Source organism: Nipponia nippon, unplaced genomic scaffold (genome assembly GCF_047370975.1).
Source record: "Nipponia nippon isolate SJK-2023a ecotype South Korea unplaced genomic scaffold, ASM4737097v1 scaffold_1, whole genome shotgun sequence".
Lineage (NCBI taxonomy): Eukaryota > Metazoa > Chordata > Aves > Pelecaniformes > Threskiornithidae > Nipponia > Nipponia nippon.
Genome location: NW_028262290.1, coordinates 58,166,307 through 58,188,092, shown reverse-complemented (window position 1 = coordinate 58,188,092; position 21,786 = coordinate 58,166,307). Strand labels below are relative to the sequence as shown.

General features: G+C 39.0%; 1 protein-coding gene across 2 annotated transcripts in view; it reads right to left on the bottom strand.

Annotated features, from left to right (window-relative positions):
• CEP192 (centrosomal protein 192) overlaps positions 1-21,786 on the bottom strand; it is a 77,221-nt gene that overhangs the window by 17,460 nt on the left and 37,975 nt on the right. Inside the window, exons 23-35 of one of the 2 annotated variants that reach the window (XM_087757281.1) lie at positions 21,693-21,756; positions 20,854-20,993; positions 20,630-20,722; positions 17,258-17,373; positions 14,921-15,097; positions 12,978-13,068; positions 12,030-12,206; positions 11,235-11,495; positions 10,901-11,019; positions 8,709-8,818; positions 5,807-5,948; positions 3,300-3,484; positions 2,797-2,920 (exon numbers count right to left, since the gene is read on the bottom strand). In XM_087757281.1, the coding sequence (XP_087613407.1) occupies positions 2,797-2,920; positions 3,300-3,484; positions 5,807-5,948; positions 8,709-8,818; positions 10,901-11,019; positions 11,235-11,495; positions 12,030-12,206; positions 12,978-13,068; positions 14,921-15,097; positions 17,258-17,373; positions 20,630-20,722; positions 20,854-20,993; positions 21,693-21,756 (1,799 nt within the window). The remainder of the gene's footprint in view (positions 1-2,796; positions 2,921-3,299; positions 3,485-5,806; positions 5,949-8,708; positions 8,819-10,900; positions 11,020-11,234; positions 11,496-12,029; positions 12,207-12,977; positions 13,069-14,920; positions 15,098-17,257; positions 17,374-20,629; positions 20,723-20,853; positions 20,994-21,692; positions 21,757-21,786) is intronic. The other variant, XM_087757291.1, reaches the window with a different exon arrangement.

Genomic DNA, 21,786 nt, shown 5'->3' with positions numbered 1-21,786 from the left:
CAAATTGCATTTCAAGAATCTTTTAAACTAATTCTAGTTTTAGAGAAGCAGCTTGCTTTCCTTTCTCTCTTGCAGAACTGATCTTGGAAAAAAGAAAAGCCTTTCGATGTTATCAATGCTTTCTATAGTTATTTAAAGTAGGGGACACTGAAGAGTCTAAACTCACTTGAAGCAGTTATGGCTTCACGCAGTAATTTGACCAGTAAGAACATAAATTCTGATTTACAATGTTCCATGTTCTATACTAGAGACATTTAAATAAAGGAGGGGAGAAAGTAAGCACTGAAGTATTTAAAAAATGAGTACAAAATCACTGAAGGTCATTGGTTGTATGTTAGCAAAAGCACTCAAGCTACACCTGAAGCATTAGCTTAGTATGTCATTAGCACAACACTTTGCACTTGAAAAGTTTAGTGTAGGAACAAGATCAATCCCCACAGAAAAGTCAGTTCCATAATTATTGTCACAATATGACCATCTCTACAGACTTCAACTAACAAATGCTAATGGCCTTAAAATATTAAATAAGGATACTGATATTTCATGAAAGAATTTTGGGGGGTTTTTTGAATCTCTGCAGTTTTCAGAATCTTTTCGCTCATGGTTCTCTCTCACATGTACAAGCTGCATTCATGAGAATATGATTTACTAAGTACACACACTATCTGTTATCACAAACCATTCCACTGTCTTTGCTCCGACCAGCTTGTCTTTGACATTTACTGCAAACTTCTCACACAAACCCAACTTGCATGGGGTCACAAACCATGTGTCTCTCAGAAAAGTCATATTCAACCTAAAGACACTACCTCTCAGCACTTTCATTGCCATGGAAAGGAGCACAGAGCCTAGGGAAGAAAAACTTTCCAAAGGCAGCTCTTGCAGCCTTTGGAGACTCCAACAGTCGCTGCTCCAAAAGTGCAATTCCTTTTACAGCACTTACCAATACTCCCAACGCTGAGGCACAGCAACATGCCAGAGGCTAGTTTCAGTTTGCCTCCACAAGAAAATCTCTTGGAATGCTACCAAATTCAGTAGCAATCCAGGACTTTATTATTCTACATTCAGGCAGGTTAGAGGTTGCTTTTAGCTCATTCCATGAAACTTAAAGGGGTTTAGTCAAGGTGAAGCACAGGGTAGTCTGCTTGCTTTAGCATGGCAGTCAGTCCTTGATCTTAAGACCTTCTTTCACCGTCAGTGAGAAATCAGACCTTCTCCTTTCCTGGCCTAAATCAGTTCAAGAATTTTGTCAGGTCCAGCCATCGCAGTGCATAGTATAAAAGATTCTGGCTGGCTCCTGTCCTGACAGGATGACTGCTCTTGGCACTGCAGGGAGATAGTCATGAAAAGTAGAAAACTGGGCAAGCGCAGCTTGCTGTGCTTAAGTCAGCTGTTCCCACGGGTCTGTTTCCTACTTGCAGGTCTCTGTTCTTGATCCAGAGTACTTACTTGGATCCAACATGTGAGGTTTCAGCTCATTCTTTTCCAGCGAAGGGAACACATTTTAAAATTATGGAGTGCAAGAAAATCGCTTGCAGAAGGCCTTCAGTTCCCTCTTTTTAAGAAATCATTCCACAGACAGACCTGAGTCTAGGGTATGAGACACTCAAGATGTCCTTACTGTCACAGCTACTGGAAAGTTGTTCATTATTGTCTCTTTTTGAAACCATTGTTCTTGGCACTGATTGAATCTGCAAGGAGTGGCAGATATCCTAGCCCTTCCAGAGAATCCCCTTTATTTTGTTCTCACTAATGATGAAAGTTTCCCAGCAGTACCTCCAAGAATTTACATCTACATGAATACGGAATTAAGTGTTTAAATATATCACATCTTGCACAGTGATGCAGGACAGAAAAGAAAGTATCTGTTTGGGCAAACATCTACAAAGTTAAAGCAACTACTTAAACAAAACTCAGAAAGCAAAACCTATTTTTTGTGAAACATAAGACTTTTTTTTTTGGAAGATGAGAATAGTTTAATAACAGGGTGTTAAAAGCCTTTCTGAACTGACCTTAAAAAAACCCATAAATTTAGAAGTGAGAGGTGGTCAGAACTTTCAAGCATTTTATTGAAAGACTTTGCTGACATCCGTAAGAAGTCTCATACACAGTATGACTACTGTTCCAAAATACTGCTAATTAAGACATGTGACCTGACACTGGCTTGTCATTCTTTTCATACCTCCAGATACTGAGAAGCCAAAGGTTGAGTGGCAAAAAACAGTTTTGTCAGAATAAAAAAAAAAAAACCAAAAAACCCCACAATCAAGTTCTGATGACTACTAGCACATTTGCAAAAGAAAACACTAAGTCCCCAGAAGAGAAGCATTCTATAAGAACTGTTATTTTGGGGTTTGTTTGTTTGTTGGGGGGATAGGGGGAAGAAGTCCTTTTTGTTTTTAAACATACAGGTCATTTTTAAACAAAAAACTATTGTGAAAGGAGATCTTTAAAGCTTCAGCTTTGTTGTTTCCAGCTCCTGGAAAATTATAGAATAATAATGGCACAGAAAATTCCTGGCCTCCAGGTAACTTTGTAGGTGACAGAAGAACGTTCCCTCTATACAGAACTATAAAAGGATAAGATCCTAAAATGTAAGAGCTAGATTTGCGTGTTAGCTGACAAAAAGGCTATACCCTGGAATTAACTAAGGCTATAGTCTGAACAACTAAAATAAATTTCTAAAAACTAACGAAAATTCCTATATTAACTAAATTCCTTAACTAACTAAAAATAAACTCCTCCAAAACCTTACCAAACTTTCACACGTAAAGGAACCTATGAAAAGAAACTTACTCTGGTTCAATAACTCCATGTTGTGGGGTTATTGTAAGGCAGTGAGCTGGCCATGAAAGCTCAAACGCCAACATCCTATTAGAATTGTTGACAATTTGTATATGTCCAGTATCTGCTGTTCCACCTGTAATATAAAAAAAAAAAAAAAAGAGGCTATAAAAAGCTAACATGAACAAAAGTTCACAGAGGTGCCCAAAATTCAGAGATGCACCAATTAAGATAAAGCACTTTCTGCCCTATTTTTACTTTCACAATGCTTTAAAATCTTCATAGGTATGCAATGCATATTATATATATATACAGAGCACACTACCTCTGACAATTTAACCAAAACTGTGTTCAAACCAAGTTTACTGTTTAGATGTAAAGCTACTGCAGCAAGATTATTGGCCAAGCCACATTTACAAACACAAAATAATTACAAACATAGTATGCAGTACAGTATGCAGTACAGTTGTTTTAATACTAGAACGGTTGTTTTATTAACTTCAAAAAATACTTACTAATAGAAGGAGATGTCAAAGTCAAGTACTCAGGTTTAACAGCCCAAGTCTGTTGAGCGTCTGATTTATTCTGAACCAGATCATCATTTTTTACAGGCAATGGAGGACCCTGAGGTCCTTTAACAGGAAGAACATCCAAAGTTGCATTGATATGTCTGACAGAGTTCTCAAATCTGAAAATAAGACTGCATTAAGCAAAAGTAGTAATAAAAATAACTTATGAGTAATTATAATAGCCTACTCTTAGTATTTCTCAAAATTTCATACTGAAATACAATGTTCTTTACATGGGCCTTCAATTTAATTCAATTCTCCATTATTAAGAAAAAACTAATTCAGCAGCTATATCATGACACAGCTTTTTCATAGAATGCTCAGAAGTGGAAGGTACCAATTAGAATGGAAGGTACTAAAATAAACAATTACCTTCAGGTGATAATGAAGTAAAATGTTTTCTCGATACATATTTTATTCAGATTAAGAAAGTACTGCAGAGAGAAATAAGGCAACGCAGGTTGCGTTTCACGGAATGCTGGAGGGTCAGAAGGGACCTCTGGAGATCATCTATTCCAACACCCCTGCTCAAAGCAGGGTCAGCTACAGCAGCTTACTCAGGACTTTGTCCAGTCAGGTTTTCAATTTCTCCACAGATGAAGCCTTCACAACCTCTCTGGGCAGCCTGTTCCAGTATCTGACCACCCTCACCAGAAAAAAAAGAAGGTTTTTTTCTCACATTTGAATTTCTTGCATTTCAGCTTGTGTCCATTGCCTCTTGTCCTGTCACTGGACACCACTGGGAAGACTCTGTCTCCCTCTTCTTTACTTCCCTATCAGGTATTTATACACATCAATAAGATCCTCCCCCTGCTCAAGCCTTCTCTGCTCAACACTAAAAAACCCAGCTCTTAGTCTCTCCTTGCAAGACAGATGCTCCCATCCTTTCATCATCTTCATGGCCTAGCATTTCACACCTTTGCTTGCAAAATACATGGCAGATAAGCTCATGTATGAAAGCTAGGAAGCTGCTATTTTAGGATTCAGCATATTTTTTAAGTTAGAAGCTTCACTCGTAACAAGTTTGATTTTAAATACTAAAAGAAAAGCAGAAATCAACAGTTAAAGAAAGAAGAGCAACTTTTGCTCCATACAATATTGTACAAACATATAGCTCTTCTTTCTATTATTTCTGCTTCTACTTTTAATGCTTCTGAGAATCCTGGCTCAGTTCAGGACAGCTGAACTAATACCTGTGAGAATTCACCCCTTAAGATAGCAATGGAACCAGGAAGGCAACTGATTCACTTAATTCCTTGACATGGAATTTCCTACCAGTCAGATTAGTAGTTAACACACTCAGATCTCTTCTAAGAATTACAGTCTACTCAGAAAATACAGTCTACTCAGAAAATTAAGATCCTCATGATGCTTAGCCAGGGAATAAATTCAAATTTAGAAGAACTGATAAGACTATTGAGTGGAAAAAACAAACAAATGACAACGACCAAATAAGAGAAACATCCTGCTTGCTGCTACAGATGTTTGTTTTCAACCTCTAGCTTCACAATCCCACGATGCCTGACAAACACCTTTCTAGCCAACAAATCTGTCAAGAGTCCCAAAGTGTTCAGCATCTAGAGTTCAACAGGTACAAGCAATTCCAAGACAACATCTACATATGTAGATGTTAAACACAACAGGACTAGGTAGGACCCTTTCTTCAAGTACGTAACAGGATCTTGAGAAGAAAAAAACATGAAGACTCAAGAAACAACCTATGCAAAAATATTCCTTTTAGAGTTAAAGTTAACCCATTTTTGTTTTCTTTTTATGCTACACTATCTTCGTAAGTAGAATTTGTATAGGATTTGGACATTTCTTTTCCTTTTCAGGGCTCCAAATGCTACAGCAACCTGTCTAAATAAAAGTGGCAGGTCCATTTTAAAGACCAGGTCTCTGCCAGTCCTCCAAAGAAACCCTCCCAGTAACAGATCACTTCATTTGAGGGAGCGACAGGGGATGGGGTAGCCTCAGCACCAATCACTCTTTTGATGAGTATAGTACACATTACACTGAAAGGCTAGCACATGGGCTGGACAAGGAAAAGGCCACTAAGCCTTTGTAATATATCTATTTCCATCCCAGATGTCAAAAATTCATTAGAAGGAATGAAGTGGTTATAGTTCTATTAGGACTACAACAACAAACGCACTTTGGAAGTGCCTGTGGAAAAAAAAACGTTTCTTCAGGTGAAGAATAGGAAGCTGCATATAAAGTTAATGGTGCCAGTTGAGGGAACAGTTTAAAAGTTATCCTAACAGTTTAAGCAGACTATACAGAGGAAAAGCGAGAAGAGCCACCTAGATATTCATTGGAGCCATTCTCATTATAGAGCCAGCTCTTTCACTTGTAAAGCAAGTAAATTTTCATCACTGACATTAAAATCTTCAATGAAAGGAGACGCACATCAGTTAGGCGTTATTTGACAGTTAGCCTTATAGTTACATTACCTGTCTGATTCCAAATGATGTCCAGGAGGCTGCTGAAATCCTTCCCGATCAAAAGTGGAATATCCAACCACAGAAAGGATAACCTTTCGCATATTTGCATAGAAGAGATGGATGTCATTTGTCCCCCGTGGGATATCACACACTAAAAATGAGAGTAATAGAGCAATTCTAATAAGAACAAATCTATAATACTCAGAAATTACACAACAGAGATTTAGGACATAGACCTAGTTAAAAATCTGTTGGATAAGATACCCTAGGTCATTCAAAAAGTTACTTACTACAAGTTCAGTTATCAGGCATAAATCAACATTAACATGAGATGTAACATAAAACTAAATACACACCAATTTTAACTTTTTAATTATAAGACAGATATTTTCCACCTTTATACAAATAGTACATACTAATCAGATTCTATGCCAAATTAAAGTTAAGTTTTACTTTTTTTACCCTGACAAATAAGACTAATACTTTCCTAAGGCTTCACAGAACGAGATTCAACTTGAGATATTCCCACTGAAAAGTCAGTGAACACTAACCTGTGTAAAATAAGATTGTACTATTCACACTGGACATCATCAGGTGACAAGAAGGTAAGGAAGGGCTTGAAGTTTGTATCGTTATTAAAACAAGTAAGAATAACCCAGCTGACTTTTCTAAGAGCTGTTCTTTCAGCATCCCTCCTTGAAGGCGTATTTGCAGTATTATACACATCTGTCTCCTAGTTTTTTTATAACAACAGTCTTCACTTCAAATTTATTGAGTGAGTAAAGAAAGTACTACATAAGAAGGCAAGGATCTTTTATGTCCAAGACAAACAAGTTTGAGTAAATAAAACAGTTGCGACCAAAAAGGGAGTAAGAAGCTGTATTTCACAAGTTCAGGAAAATACACTCTCAAAAAGAGACAGAAAAACATTAAGATGCAAGAAGTGGGCCTTGTTTTCTACAGAAAGAAAAAAAAAATTAAGCTACCATTAGCAAAACCCTAGCAATAAGGCAGTAAGGAGATAAACAAAGATGTCTATGCTCTAACACTGGCTTAACAACTTCAGATCATACTCCAGAAACCAAGTATCTTATCTTCACTAGGATTTTACCTCAACCAAGATGAACAATCAACAATCTTTACTTTTCCAAGTGAAGACAACATACAATCTATAGGGAAAGAATCAGACTATGACATTTATTCAGGTGTAGCAGCCTTAGAACAGTAAAATTTTTCCATATGTGAATAGAACTAGTTCAAGAAATAGGTTTTGACAGTAAACCTGTTCATGACACTTATGGGTTTGAACAGTTGGGGGGTGGTTTGTTTGGTTTTTTTGGTTTTTTGGTGGTTTGGGGCAGCGGTGTTTAAGGACACCTTTACAATATACTGCATTCTTTTTTAATAAATTCCTTGCTAACACAAGCAGAAGTACAAAAAAATATGAAGTTATTTAATATGAGAAAGGAAATACATATTTTCATGTCAGCAAAGTTGTCTGCCTCTTGATTTTCAAAAATGAGATATATCTGTGTATGAGAAACTGAATCTTTCTCAATTATTAATAATAAGGCAAATACTCTCCAAATAAACTGAGCATTTATAATGTTACAACATTCATAGACTGGGGTTTCACTTTGCTACGAGAAAAGTACAATCAATTGCTTAGACAGACAGGTATTGAATGAAAGAAAGTGAGTTCTGTCGTGGTGCGTTGACCCTCGCTGGACACCAGGTGCCCACCAAAGCTGGACAGGGGAGAGAAAACATAATGAAAGGCTCATCGGTTGAGAAAAGGGCAGGGAGGGATCACTCACCAATTACCATCACGGGCAAAACAGACTCGACTTGGGGAACTTAGCTTAATTTATTACCAATCAAATCGGAGTAGGATAATGAGAAATAAAAACTAAGTCTTAAAACACCTTCCCCTCACGCCTCCCTTCTTCCCAGGATCAACTTCACTCCCAATTTTGTCTACCTCCTCCCCCCCCAAGCAGTGCAGGGGGATGGGGAATGCAGGTTGTGGTCAGTTCATCACACATTGCCCCTGTCACTCCTTTCTCTGTGGGGGAGGACTCCCCACACTCTTCCCCTGCTCCAGCGTGGGGTCCCTCCCACAGGAGACAGTCCCCCACGAACTTCTCCAACGTGAGTCCTTCCCACAGGCTGCAGTTCTTCACAAACTGCTCCAGCGTGGGTCCCTTCCACGGGGTGCAGTCCTTCAGGAACAGACTGCTCCAGCGTGTGTCCCCCACGGGTCCACAGGTCCTGCCAGAAGCCTGCTCCAGTGCGGGCTTCCCACGGGGTCACAGACTCCTTTGGGCATCCACCAGCTCCGGTGTGGGGTCCTCCATGGGCTGCAGGTGGAGATCTGCTCCACCATGGACCTTCATGGGCTGCAGGGGCACAGCCTGCCTCACCATGGTTTTCACAACTGGCTGCAGGGGAATCTCTGCTCCGGTGCCTGGAGCACCTCCTCCCCCTCCTCCTTCACTGACCTTGGTGTCTGCACAGTTGTTTCACATATTCTCACTCCTCTCTCGGGCTGCAGTTGCGCAGGTTTTTTTTTCTTCTCCCTTCTTAAATGTGTTATCCCAGAGGCGCTACCACTGTCACTGATGGGCTTGGCCTTGGCCAGCGGCAGGTCTGTCTTGGAGCCAGCCGGATATTGGCTCTATCGGACATGGGGGAAGCTTCTAGCAGCTTCTCACAGAAGCCACCCCTGTAGCCCCCCCCACTGCCAAAACTTTGCCACGCAAACCCAATACATCTGTCTAAATTCAGAATTTTGCTTCTACATTTATCAAAAAAGAAATGGTGGAAAAATAACTAGGATTCAAGTCTAAAAGCACATTTTTCCACCCAAAACCAAGTATTACATTATTCTTTTAACAAGTCATAGGCTTACCTTCTGTCACAAGCTGCTCGCCTTGAAATTCTTCATCAAATACAGTGTTTCTCAATAAGCTGTTTTCTGGGATTATGTGTTTTTCTACCTCAGGTTTATACATCATAGCTCTGTTGAAGAGATAAAGAAACACGAGTCATTAAATTACACAAAGTATTGTAAACAACAATTTGAAAAGATTGATAAGATTGGTCAGAATCCAGCGCAATTTTAACTTTGTAATTTCTCGAATACACCGAACTCAAATCTGTGAGCATTCATTTAAAGCTGAAATCTTTTCATAAACTTAAAATGGTTAAAGAAATACCTGCTCCATTGCTGCACAGTAAAAGGAACCACTGAAATAATGGTTACCATACACTTGTCTTTCTAAGATACTTGTTCTCTGCTGTCAGTCACACCTACCTAGATTTCTGATAAGTACATCAGGCATCTGAGTGATTTTTCATTCACCACAGGAAGCAGGAGAATGCTATTTTGGTCACGAGTGAAAGCCTTTTGAGGGGAAAAATTGACTAGTCAATGGCAGAGTGGCAGCAGGTGCCAGCCAAGAGCAGAAACATGGAGCCAAGGAGCATGACTGCCAACAGGACAGAAAAGACTGGGAGGCACAGGGATATAAATAGTCCTGGGAAAAACGGGAAGCTACAGGACAGTAAGAGGAAACTTGTCACTCAGACAGGGTCAGAGCTGTGAAGGTGGAAAGAATACCTCAGCACTACTAACTCTCAGGTCTAAGCTACTTACCAGGCTGCTGACTATGTATATTTTTGGAGTAAAGAACTTGAGCTACAAGTTGGCAGACTAGGCAAATTACTCATTTCACATTCCTGCCCCGAAGTCCCAAATCATGTTCTTGTTCTAGCACACAATTACAGAACGGGGTTTGACTGGCTTACAGTACTCAGTCATTTCAAGAAATAAGCATCTCTTTCAAATTGTCAAAGGAGACTTCAGAGAAGCTCCCACCAAGAAACAACCAACTAGACCACCATGTTCAAGAACCAAATGCCATGCCTGTTGACTAATACGATCAGCAACAAATAATTTCACTCACGTACCAATGTCCAGAATCTCAATAAAAAAAAAAAATTCCAACACTACCTATATAGGTGCATCAAGCTTCTTAATGGGTTTTCTGTTGATCAGTAGATCAAAGCTTTTCCCTAAGTATTTTTGTCCTTTGAGAAGGATTCAATGATAGTGCGCATTGCCTCAGACAAAAGAGCATACAAAAACCAGTAACAAGCACCTTCTAAGATAGCCAAGACAAGCCGATTTTATGTCAAGAAGGTCACAAATGCAGCTATTCCATGACTGTTTTATTCAAAGTCATACAGTTAAATTCAGCTATGTTTAACACTTTATTTGGATAACAATAAATACAATGACTTTCATAAACTTGCAGGCAATCACATTTAAAAGCAATAGTGAAATACTGCCATTCTGAAATTTTGCACTGAATGACGATCATCAGCACCTTAGTGCTCTGCCTATTCTTAACATTTTGCATTATCACTATACACCGTACACAGCACAAGTCAAAAGTGCCACTTATGTCATTAAAAGCAGAGTATGCCATTTTTGTGCATTTGAGTTATGCAAATTGAAACGCAGAGTAACATAGCCTCTATTTAAGCTCAGTAAGATATATTCCACAAATTTCCTTAGTGTGTTATGAGCATACGTGGATGTTATTTCTCTCACACTCAAACACTGTCTTCGTCAACAGAATTCAGGAAACCAAGATGCAAATCTTGTTCAAAACTTAGTACTACTGAATTTCAGTATTACTCCTTTCATGAGCCTTTTCTTTAAAAATTAAAGCTACATACATATTGGAAAGAGAGATACCAAGATAGAACACAACTCTCTTCCAATACAAAAAAGCAAACATTTTCCTCAAAACCCAACACACTCAAATTCAAGAATGAGAAAAGAAAATAAAACAAAACAAAACCCTTAACTAGGATTGTAGCTACAGTATGTAAACAAAACCATAAATAAACAAACCTAACCCCCAAAGAACCTACTAGATGTAAGACTTACTAGATCTCTCCATATCATCACTTTTGGTTTGTTCTTCCTATTTTGGGAAGCATGTTAAAACCATATTCATGGTAGAACACACCTCTAGTTTTAATTTTTTATTAAGTGTCTGTCTCTGTTACAAACAGCAAAGTACATCTTACCTGCGATACTGCTGCCTAGAAACTTCGTCTCCACAAAAAAAACATACTGTTGATACCAATGTGTTTATTTTATGGAAGTTCTTTTCCTTTTCCGTTGGATTCCATGTTATAGTAATCACCTAATAAAATAAATAGACAACACACTCAGAAAAAAAAAAATCTTATTGTTAATACTAATGTTTGGAATATGAGTCAACAAATTACTGCAATACAAGTGAAACAGGATTTAACATAAGTTAAGTGAGATTTTAATAAAGAACTAAATCATACACATTCCCATTGACCACATTTATTTTAGTTTAAATTAATAAAACTTGCTCAGAATTATACTCACTTCATGTGTTCCTTCTCTTAGTACAAACTTCTCTGGAGACACCATCATTACCTGAGGATCCATAACTGTTTTTGTCCGTAGGTTTGCAAAGCACAGTGCTTTAACATAGGCAGCCCGAGAACCTGTATTTCTTATGCGGAAGGAAGCTTTCCTTACTCTTGCAGGCAATAATCCATCCAGCGTTACCATGTAACTATCTGACAGTTTTTTAACATTTTCTAAAGTTATATTGCTTCTTCCTCCATATCCAGATAACGGTATCTGGGGGTGGGGGGAAACAAAAAAAAAAAAAAATCACCAAAAAAATTGTGCTACAAATAAAAGAAAACTTCTCACTAAAACTTCCGTACAACTACAGTAAACTATATAAAAAGAGTTACAGAAAGACAAATGAAAATGCTTAAAATGTGAACTGAAAAGACTTTGCAAGAAATAAAAAAGCCTAAGTTTATTCAAACTCTTTCAAGTTTTATTGAAAATTAATTTAAGGTCGACCTTAACAAGACAAGTTCAGATTTTTTGACAGTTCTAGAATTAAAATCTTGGGCTACTTTTAACAAAGTACATAAAAATCTTCCTTCTTCCTTCACAAGGGGAAAAAGTGCATGCAAAATTGAGGCTAATGTTCAAACTGTAAAATATAGTGCTCACATAATCTTAAAGTAGAGATATGCATAGTGTATATCTTGAAAAGTTTCAACTTTTCAATAGAAACAGCTATTCAGTGCTAGACTTAAAATAATTATGAAAAACGTAGAAATGTAAAATTACTAGAAGTTAGGTTGGAATTCTTACAGTAAACTTAATTCCTGGCTGTGATCGAATCCCCAGCTGTTTGATTTCCAGCTTTGCAAAGAAGAAAGTTATTCGAGTAGGTGCAAACATCAAGTATATGTTAGTATCTTCTTTGGGACGGATTTTGAGTTCCCAATTACTAGTTAAGCGTTCTTCTGATCCAAATATATTTTGCAGCTATAAAAAACAGACATCAGAAGTGAGTGACCACAATAGGAAAAACATATAGTAATAAGACTTACTTCACTAGTAACCCAAAATTGACTTCTTCAAAGCCTGGATTAACTCAACTGACAATGGCACATAAGGTTGCAATGCTTAATATGCAACAGAAAAGACCAAGTTCAAGATACTTCATATTCCCACAATGAGTATATTGATGCCTCTCAGTTTAGACCACAGAGTTTTTTGCTTTCAATCCACAATACGGTAAGGCTGAACTTAACCAGCACTACAAGAATTCCTCTCAGATGAAGATTTTAGATATCAGATCTGAGGACAAAAGGCAGTATGAATGTATGCGGACTATGTAACAAAAAACCCTCTGGTTATGGTAATTCCCAAAAGCTAATTCCAGTTTTTCTTTCCTCCCTCCCTCATGTACACTGAATCCCTTGGAGTGAGGCCTGGAATCTCTCCTGCAAGAAGTGCCACTGACTGTTTACTCCACCAGGTGTTGACTCTGTTGTGCTACAACAGCTTGAAGAGCTGTAAACTAAGCTCCAATTTGCTGCAGCACTGTTATGGGTTTCAGCTCTTCCTAGGGTTGCCATTGTAGCTTAAGCTCTGCTACCATGTCCATCTTGGCAGTCTCAGAACATATACTCACACAGCCTGCTAGTCAATGACATTTATAAAAGAACAGCCCTTCAGGGCAAAGACATTTTCATTACAAACATATCCTGATAGTTGTCATAAATGCTAAAGAGAAATTTTCATGACAGTTACCTGAAAACAGTCTTGATCCTGGCCTCTTATCAACAGTCTTAAATGCTGGGTCACAGATGGAGAGTCATTTCTTAGGGTTAACTTCTGCTGGCTGAAAAATATGAAGTTTAGTTATATTTTACGGCAAATGTAAATTAACTGCATATGTGTATTCATGGAAACAATAAAAATGGGATAGTCAATCTGAAAGTCATTTCATGAAAAAAAAAATCACTTCTTGGTACAACAGAATACACTAGCTAGAAAGTTACTTCTGTATTCTCAAATTCACACACCTTACAATGTTATACACCATTACATGCCAATCCTCATCCAGCAACCTCAAAATACAAAATACATATAAATACAGTGTTTCTGAAGTTCCTGTATTGTGCTTAATAGCTTAAACTTTTAAAGCGAGCAGTAGTTGTGTCAATGCAAAAATTACTTAAAAAAAAAACACTTTAAGACACAGTTATAATTAGATTATCCAGAGCCACTTAGTTATGCAGAAAAAGAGTCTTGTGAGTAGTCTGGCCCAGGTTCACTGGAACAGTTGTAAAGAACTCAGTTAAGGACAACTTTCCCTTTTCATGTAATTTTCAACATGATAGTACCACAGAAAGTTATGGCCACTTGGCAGCATCAGGCTGACCAAAAAGTAAATTTTTTTTCTCTCTGATATATCCTGGCATTGGCCAGGCTTCTGGTACTCAGATCCTTCCTTGACAGAGGAAGAAAATCTCTCCAGCAAAAAGAGCGAGTGTCTTTGTCATTTTAGCAAGACAAAAAACAATCACAGAAGGATGTGACAAGCCCTAATACTAGTAAAAACATAAAAGGAAGAGGAACGATTATGCAGTTAGAATCAAAGAGGAGGATGGCGAGAGAGCAAAGCCTCATCCCAGTTTTCAGTGGCAGACACTGTTGGAACAAAAATTTTAAAAATAATTTCAGCTTCCTAAAAGCAGTGGTGAATCAAAACTATTTTTCAGGAGGAAGAGAAAATAAAAAGGTAGCAGCATACAGGGAAGAGAAAGCGATTCCCAAAACACCAAACAGCCAAAACTACTATGTTAGAAACACACTATCTTAACAAAACAGAAAAATAGGAAAATAGCTATCAGAAACGGTTCTTGGCTACAAACATGGATCACTTTTAAACAACTGGGAACATTATTAAATTGCTCAAAAAGTTCAGTATCAAAACAACAGTCAATTAGTCCCTAAAGTAATACTTACTAGAAGTCCAGAGATCTGCAAAACTTGCAGCCTTTACATACAAAAGAAGCAGAGTATATCTAGACAATTATGAACAGTTAGTTTCACTAAATCATGGAATACTGAAGCTGTAAACTTGAAACTAAAAAAGTTCACACAAGAACTAGTCTGAAGGATGAAGTAATCATAATTAGGGATGCAATGGACTCTCCATCACTAAAAGTTTTAGCATTGGAACACATTAAAATTCAAATAAATTAATTTGGGGAAGTTCAACAGCCTGTGCTATTTGGATGGTCAAATTACATTACCAGACTGGATTCTTCTAGTCTTAATGGATGAATTGAAGAAAAACAAGCATAGAGATTGATTTCCAGTAAGAGGTACATGTCAAAAGAACCAATAGAATTTTTCCATCCAGTAGCTTGGAAAAGATTTTCCACTACATTTCTACTTACATAACACACTAATCTTACAGAATCAGATATTATTCTAACAATAACTAAAAAGTCCTGAAGAATACAAAAAGCTCAAACAAGATCACACTGTTTCCAAAAATTTCTTGCACAAAAAAAATAATTGTAATATACTGCTGCTCTCACTTGAGTCACAAAACAGCTTAGCTTATCACCTGTAGATTATTAATGTGAATAGGGACAGTAAGGAAGTTTTACTTCGAATAAGTGCAACATAAAATACTTAACATGATATTCTATATGAACGGCTGCCCAGCTTATACTTACACTGATGCTCCAAGTGTTACTCCTCCCCAGGCAATGAACTGCTTGTTGGAGAGAATGGGGGGGATATCTGAGCAGCCAGCAGCTGTAGACACAGGCCGATTTTCCTCAGACTCCACCTCACCTTTTATCATCACTTCATACTGAGGCCCAGATGGCAGCACAAGGATTTTCAAAGTACTTTAAAAATAAATAAATAAATGTAAATCCCACCACAGAACAAGATTAGCTGATGAAAACAAAACATAACTGAAAAAAAATTACAGATAGGCCTTTTTAAACTACCTTCTTAAGGGGAAAACACAAATACGTTTTTTATTTTATGACAAAGGCCAGCTTTAGGCATAGCAAAATTTAAATCCTTCAGTTTGTAAATATGCATGTCATACATACCTCAAGCAACCTTCTGAAGTATTTCATCTGGAAATGGTTCAGATAAGTATTTCAGAGACTACAGCTAGGCAAATTATTTTTTGCGCATGCTAACTTCTGATTATTTTGACAGACTAATTTTGGAAAGAAACAAAGTCTGGCTGTCTCTACGTACATTAAGAGATGCCTTTTGAAATACCCGTGAAACTTCAATGAAGTTTTACAAGTGAGAGGTACCCAGGAGTGTCAAAATTAAACTCTGAGTCCTGTTAACAACTGTAGCGTTCTAAGCCACAAACCCAAGATTTTTTCCTCACTTTGTGTCCTGGGATTGCTGCGAGCAAGAACACTGGGCCCATAGACGAGGGACCAGGCCACCTACAGCTGGCTTTTCATGATACAGTCTCTACCCTACAGGACACAAGCACAGTGCAGATGACTACGGCCTTCTTCAGGCAGAGCAGAGAAATACATGAATGACAGCATCAGGAGTACAGATTCAAATAATGATGTAGCAAGAAATGGGCTAATACTGAATAGGAAAGCTGGACCTAAGCAGCAAAGAAAACAGAGAAGAAACTAAATTTAAAAAAAAAAAAAAAAAAAAAAAAAAAGAGGAACCAAGAGGAACCAGGAAAAAGAAAGTGCTGCCTAATTAAGGGGGACAGCAGCCAACAGAGAAATAAAACAAAAGGCTAAAGTATATAGGGAAGGAACTGGAGATCAGAAGTATCTAACCAATGATACAGGAAATGAGAGAAGAAACAATCAGAAAAACAAAACAGAAAAAAAGGCTAGAAAAAAAGGCATAGGGCAGGAAGGAAATCAAGCTTTTAAAGAATAGGCTGAAGCATTTGCTATAGCACAGACCCACTTAGAGCCAGAAATGAAACTCAAGAACCTCCACTCTAGCTGTCATTGCATTCCTACGATGCCTACTGACCGAGCCCAGCATCCCATTAGTAGGGAACATGAACTCTTGTTACTGCTTTAGTTAGTCTGGATAGTTAGTTAGCCTTTTGGCAGTATTTGCAAGTGGACTGCAAAGTTTCCAACCCTACTGAATACCTTGAGCCTGTAAAGCAGAGCAGTTATGCATAAAGCCACAGGAAAGATTAATCACTTTGCGTGCCTATCCATTAGGATCATACTGTCATTAGCACAGAACTTCTTGTTGTTTAATTTAATGCACTGTGTAGGCCCAGTTAAGCTAGATAGTGAAGCTGAACATCTTTTGGACAGACTCCTTTGTCCATTCTTGCTCTATTCTAGCAGAAACTGGAAAACATGTAACAAAAGAGGAAAAGCTGCTCTGGTGAAATGAGCCTCACCCCTGCCATTGCCAAAAAACTCTTACATGACACCAGAATGGTCACTTGAACCAATCAAATCTATTTCACAGAATGAAGTTCGATAGGTGCTAATGTGCAAAAATATGAATGCTTACATCTGCAAACAGAACACATACATTAGTGTTGTACAGGATTTACAGCCAAACTTTTATTTTATTATGGCAGCCAAAATTAATGAATACTTTTGATCCTGATCTGGGCTTGAGTTTTTTTCATATGTAAAACAGAAATAACATTTCCCTTGTCTCAGTGAAGAAGAGGGAAGCAACTGAAGGGGCTGCTGAAGAGAAGTATTTTAAAGCTTTGCTGTACTTTAGAAACAAGTACCATATAAGGGACTTCAGAGACTTACTCCATTTATTTACACTAAAGTCTCAGGACACCTGTTGATCTGTGATGGGAAGTATTAGCTACTCATAAGCCATGCATGGCAAAAGAAGCAGGGAATCTATGGAATAGGTGAATCCTAGCAAAAATCTACTTCATAATAAATGAGGACTCTCATGAAAACAACTGAAGTCAAAGTTTCCCTTATGGGTAAAACCTTCAATTTGTTCATGACCTTAAGGTCAAAAGTAGCTGTTTAAACCAGGCAGCATAAAATCAGTTATGTTACCTTTCTGTAGTCGTTATGTTTTTTGGAAAAAACAGGACAGTCACTTCTCGTTCTTCTCCAGGAAGAAGGAAAAGATCCCCAGGTTCAACAGCAAAGCAGCTATCCTGATTTGATGTCTGAAGGTGGGCAAGGGGAAAAGGGAGGGTCGGTTACTTATTTTAAGGAAGTAAACATTTCTACAACATATAACACAATTCGGTTGTGCATCTGTTCTACATACAGTTCGGACAATTCAAATGCACCTAGCACCTTCAGAACTCTCCCATAACCCTGCACTAGTTAAATTCTTCTGAAAAGTTGGATGCTACAGTACAAATACCTCTAAAAGAGGCATCTTAAGACATCAACTGTATATACAACACTGAAGGGGCCACAAAGAGATTGAAAGAATTTTAACAGTAAGTACAACATGGCAATGGTACACCACTAGTGAAGTAACATCACTAGTCTCAACAATGGTACCAACCATTACTGGTATCAATTAGTACCCAGTATTATCACGTTAATGTGGCATTTGTGATACTAGTCATGCATCCTATTTCCATGGCCTGTGCTCTAAGAAATGATGGGCTCACAATCCTCTTTTTTTTTTTTTTTTTTTAAATGTAAAAGGGGACCAACGGTTCCTTCTGTTGACTTTGAAATGCTAATTTCAAATGTGTCTAGTTACCTTTCAGTCTGGGACCATATTTTCCATGGATTCTCAAGAAAATTAAAGTCAAGTAAAGAAATCACATACCTGAAAAGAATTCGCTTCATACTTGAGTTCACAAGATGTCCACCGAAAACTAATGCAGCTTTGTTAGAAAATAAAGATGTTTCCCAATGCTAATATTCCTCATTGCTCTAAATGGACTTTACTCCACTAGCTAATTAACACCTGCTCTACAGCACAGGATTCACTACTTGAACATATTTGTTATACACTTGGTAAAATCTATTTGTTAAAAATCATAGAAGTACGTTTGTTAAAAAAAAAAAAATATAACCGAAGCTGAGCAACAAAACTCTCATATGCTTTTTCCAATGATGTGAGCTAATGTCTTTTCTATCTTTCATTCTCTTTATAGAATCATAGAATAGTTTGGGATAGAAGGGACCTTTAAAGGTCATCTAGTCCATCCTCCCTGCAATGAGCAAGGACATCTTCAACTAGATCAGGTTGCTCAGAGCCCCATCCAGCCTGACCTTGAATGTTTTCAAGGATGGGGCATCTACCACCTCTCTGGGAAACCCGTTCCAGTGTTCATCCACCCTCATGGTAAAAAAGTTTCTTCCTGATATCTAGTCTGAATCTACCTTCTTTTAGTTTAAAACCATTACTCCCTGCCCTGTCACAACAGGCCCCACTAAAAAGTCTGTCCCCATCTTTCTTCTAAGCCCCCTTTAAATACTGAAAGGCCCCAATAAGGTCTCCCCGCAGCCTTCTCTTCTCCAGGCTGAACAACCCCAGCTCTTTCAGCCTTTCCTCATAGCAGAGGTGTTCCATCCCTCTGATCACTTTTGTGGCCCTCCTCTCCACCTGCTCCAACAGGTCCACGTCTCTCCTGTGCTGAGGACTCCAGAGCTGGACACAGCACTCCAGGTGGGGTCTCACCAGAGCAGAATAGAGGGGCAGAATCACCTCCCTCAACCTGCTGGCCATGCTTCTTCTGATGCAGCCCAGGATATGGTTGGCTTTCTGGGCTGGAAGTGCACATTGCAGGCTCATGTCCAGCTTTTCATCCACCAGTACCTGCAAGTCCTTCTTGGCAGGGCTGCACGCAATCCCTTCATCCCCCAGCCTGTATTGATACCAGGGGTTGCCTCAACCCAAGTGCAGGACCTTGCACTTGGCCTTGTTGAACCTCATGAGGTTCACACAGGCCCATTTCTCCAGCTTTTCCAGGTCCCTCTGGATGGCATCCTGTCCCTCAGGCGTGTCAACCGCACCACTCAGCTTGGTGTCATTTGCAAGCTTGCTGAGGGTGCACTCAATGCCACTGTCCATGTCACTGATGAAGATACTAAAGAGTACTGGTCCCAATACGGACCCCTGAAGGACACCATTTGTCACCAGTCTCCATCTGGACATTGAGCCATTGACCACTACTCTCTGGATGTGACCATCCAACCAATTCCTCATCCACCAAACAGTCCACCCATCAACTCTGTATTTCTCCAATTTAGAGAGAAGGGTGTTGTGGGGGACCGTGTCAAAGGCCTTACAGAAGTCCACATAGATGACATCCATAGCTCTTCCCTTGTCCACTGATGCAGTCACTCCATCACAGAAAGCCACTAGGTTGGTCAGGCAAGACTTGCCCTTGATGAAGCCATGCTGGCTGTCTCAAATCACCTCCCTGTCCTCCATGTGCCTTAGCACAGATGCTAGGAGGATCTGTTCCATGGTCTTCCCAGGCCTGTAGTAGACACCAGCCACAAGGTTCCCTTTGTTGCCTCTGTCTCGAATTCTTACCCATAAGCTTTGAACCTGCTCGTGGCTATTCTTCAGAGACAGTCCTTCAGACTCCGTCCATTTCTTGACATAGAGGGCAATGCCTCCACCCGTCCTTCCTCACCTGTTGCTTCTGAACAGCCTGTAGCCATCGATAGCCACACTCCAGTCATGGGATTTGTCCCACCAAGTTTCAGTAATGGCAACTAGGTCATAGCTTTCTAGCAACACGGTGGCTTCCAACTCCTCCTGTTTGTTGCCCATGCTGTGTGCACTGGTGTAGAGGCACTTCAGCTGGGCTGTCGGCCGTGTCACCTTCTTAGAGGAACACCCCTTAATTCCTTTGAGGTATTTCACTGGTGTCTCCCTGGTGGCTCCCTCAGGAGCCCCTGGCTCATCTCTGTAAGACTTCAGCTGTGCTCCAGTGTAGCCAGCACATCTCAGAGCAACAGGCTGAGGGCCCTCACTAGCATCCCATTCCTCTAACCTTGGCGTGTCATCCCACAGCTTGTCACAGGCAAGCCTGATATTATCCCTCTCCCCCTTCAAGTCTAGTTTAAAGCTCTGCCAGTGAGCCCCACTAGCTCATGAGCAAAGACCCTCTTCCCCCTTTGAGAAAGGTGAATCCTATCTGACGCCAGCAGGCCTGATGCCGTGTAGGCCATCTCATTATCAAAAAACCCAAAATTGTGGTGGTGACACCAGCCACAGAGCTGTGTATTAATAGACTGGGTCTGTCTGTTTCTTCCAGTGTCACCTGCCTGCAACTGGAAGGACAGAGGAAAAAACAACTTGTGCTCCAGATTCCCTTATGTAAACTTGTAAACCTTTTGTCAAACCACACAGTTAAGCTAAGATCCCAAGGCTCGGCTCTAGTTTCAATACAACATTAACAGCACAAAACTCATGATTTCAAGAATGAAAAGCCAACCTACCTTAATTTTCAAATATACACCAATGTTTCCAGCATTTTTCAATGGTAGCTGCTGTTTGGCTGTTGAACCCACACTAGTAGACAGACATATTGTCTGGAAAAGTAAAGGGTATATGTATACATACATATATATATAGATATATATAATAAAATCAAACATTACAAGAGAAGTAGGCTAGGAGAGGCAAACTGTTATTAAAACACGCTTTGTAAATACATGCAAACCTGTAAGTTCTTTGGAGCATGTATCCTTGCTGTTCCAGCTCTTGCTCGGAGAGGAATACTTTTAATTACACTGCTAGGTCCTGGACTATCCACTTCCACATCAACTCTTGCCAAGAATTCATCCGCTGGACCCAAGGAATCTAGGAACAATTCCATAAGTAACAAAAGCAAACAAGTCTGCTAGCAGCCAACGCTGTTCCTATGGATGCCTGTCTCACTTCAGCTACTGTCCAATCTTAACATATTAATGTTCTGGTGATATTAACAGAAACTCCCCCCATTACTCTGGAAACACTTTTTTTTTTTCTTTTAAATAAAGTCTCACAGGATCTCATTTAAGATTTTTACCTTTCTGTCAAATGTGGCTGAAATTGTCCCTAAAACAAAAAAAAACCCCATCTTAACATACTAGCCAAACTAGTTGATATATGTACTATTTCCTCATTACTATTTAGGAAGCCAGAAGAACTCAGGTTTCTTCAAATTTCTTATCTACTTTGCAACCAGTGCAATGTTTTCTTAAGTCACGATTTAATTCCCTCAGAAAAGGAGTAAAGCAAATTCCGCACATCCTGCAGTAGATAATCGCTTTGTACAGCTTCATACTGAAGTATAAATCCCCCTGTTAACATCTAGAAGATTAAGACACAGAAGTATTGCACTTCCTTCAGTTACCAAAACTGAATGCGATACCCAAAATGTTAGGACACAAACCAGAGATGGAATGTTTCACTTCAAATTTGCAGCCTGTTCCTGCAATTCTAACACATGCAATACATTAAAAGCATACATTAAAAGTCAAATTTGTTTTAGTTGAAATGAAAATCAAATTGCTATACCTGAACAAGAAATTTGTTTCTTAGGTGCATGGAACAGAACCCAAACTGTTAAAGCTTCAGGATCCTGGAAAAGAAATTGGTTGACTCATCTTAT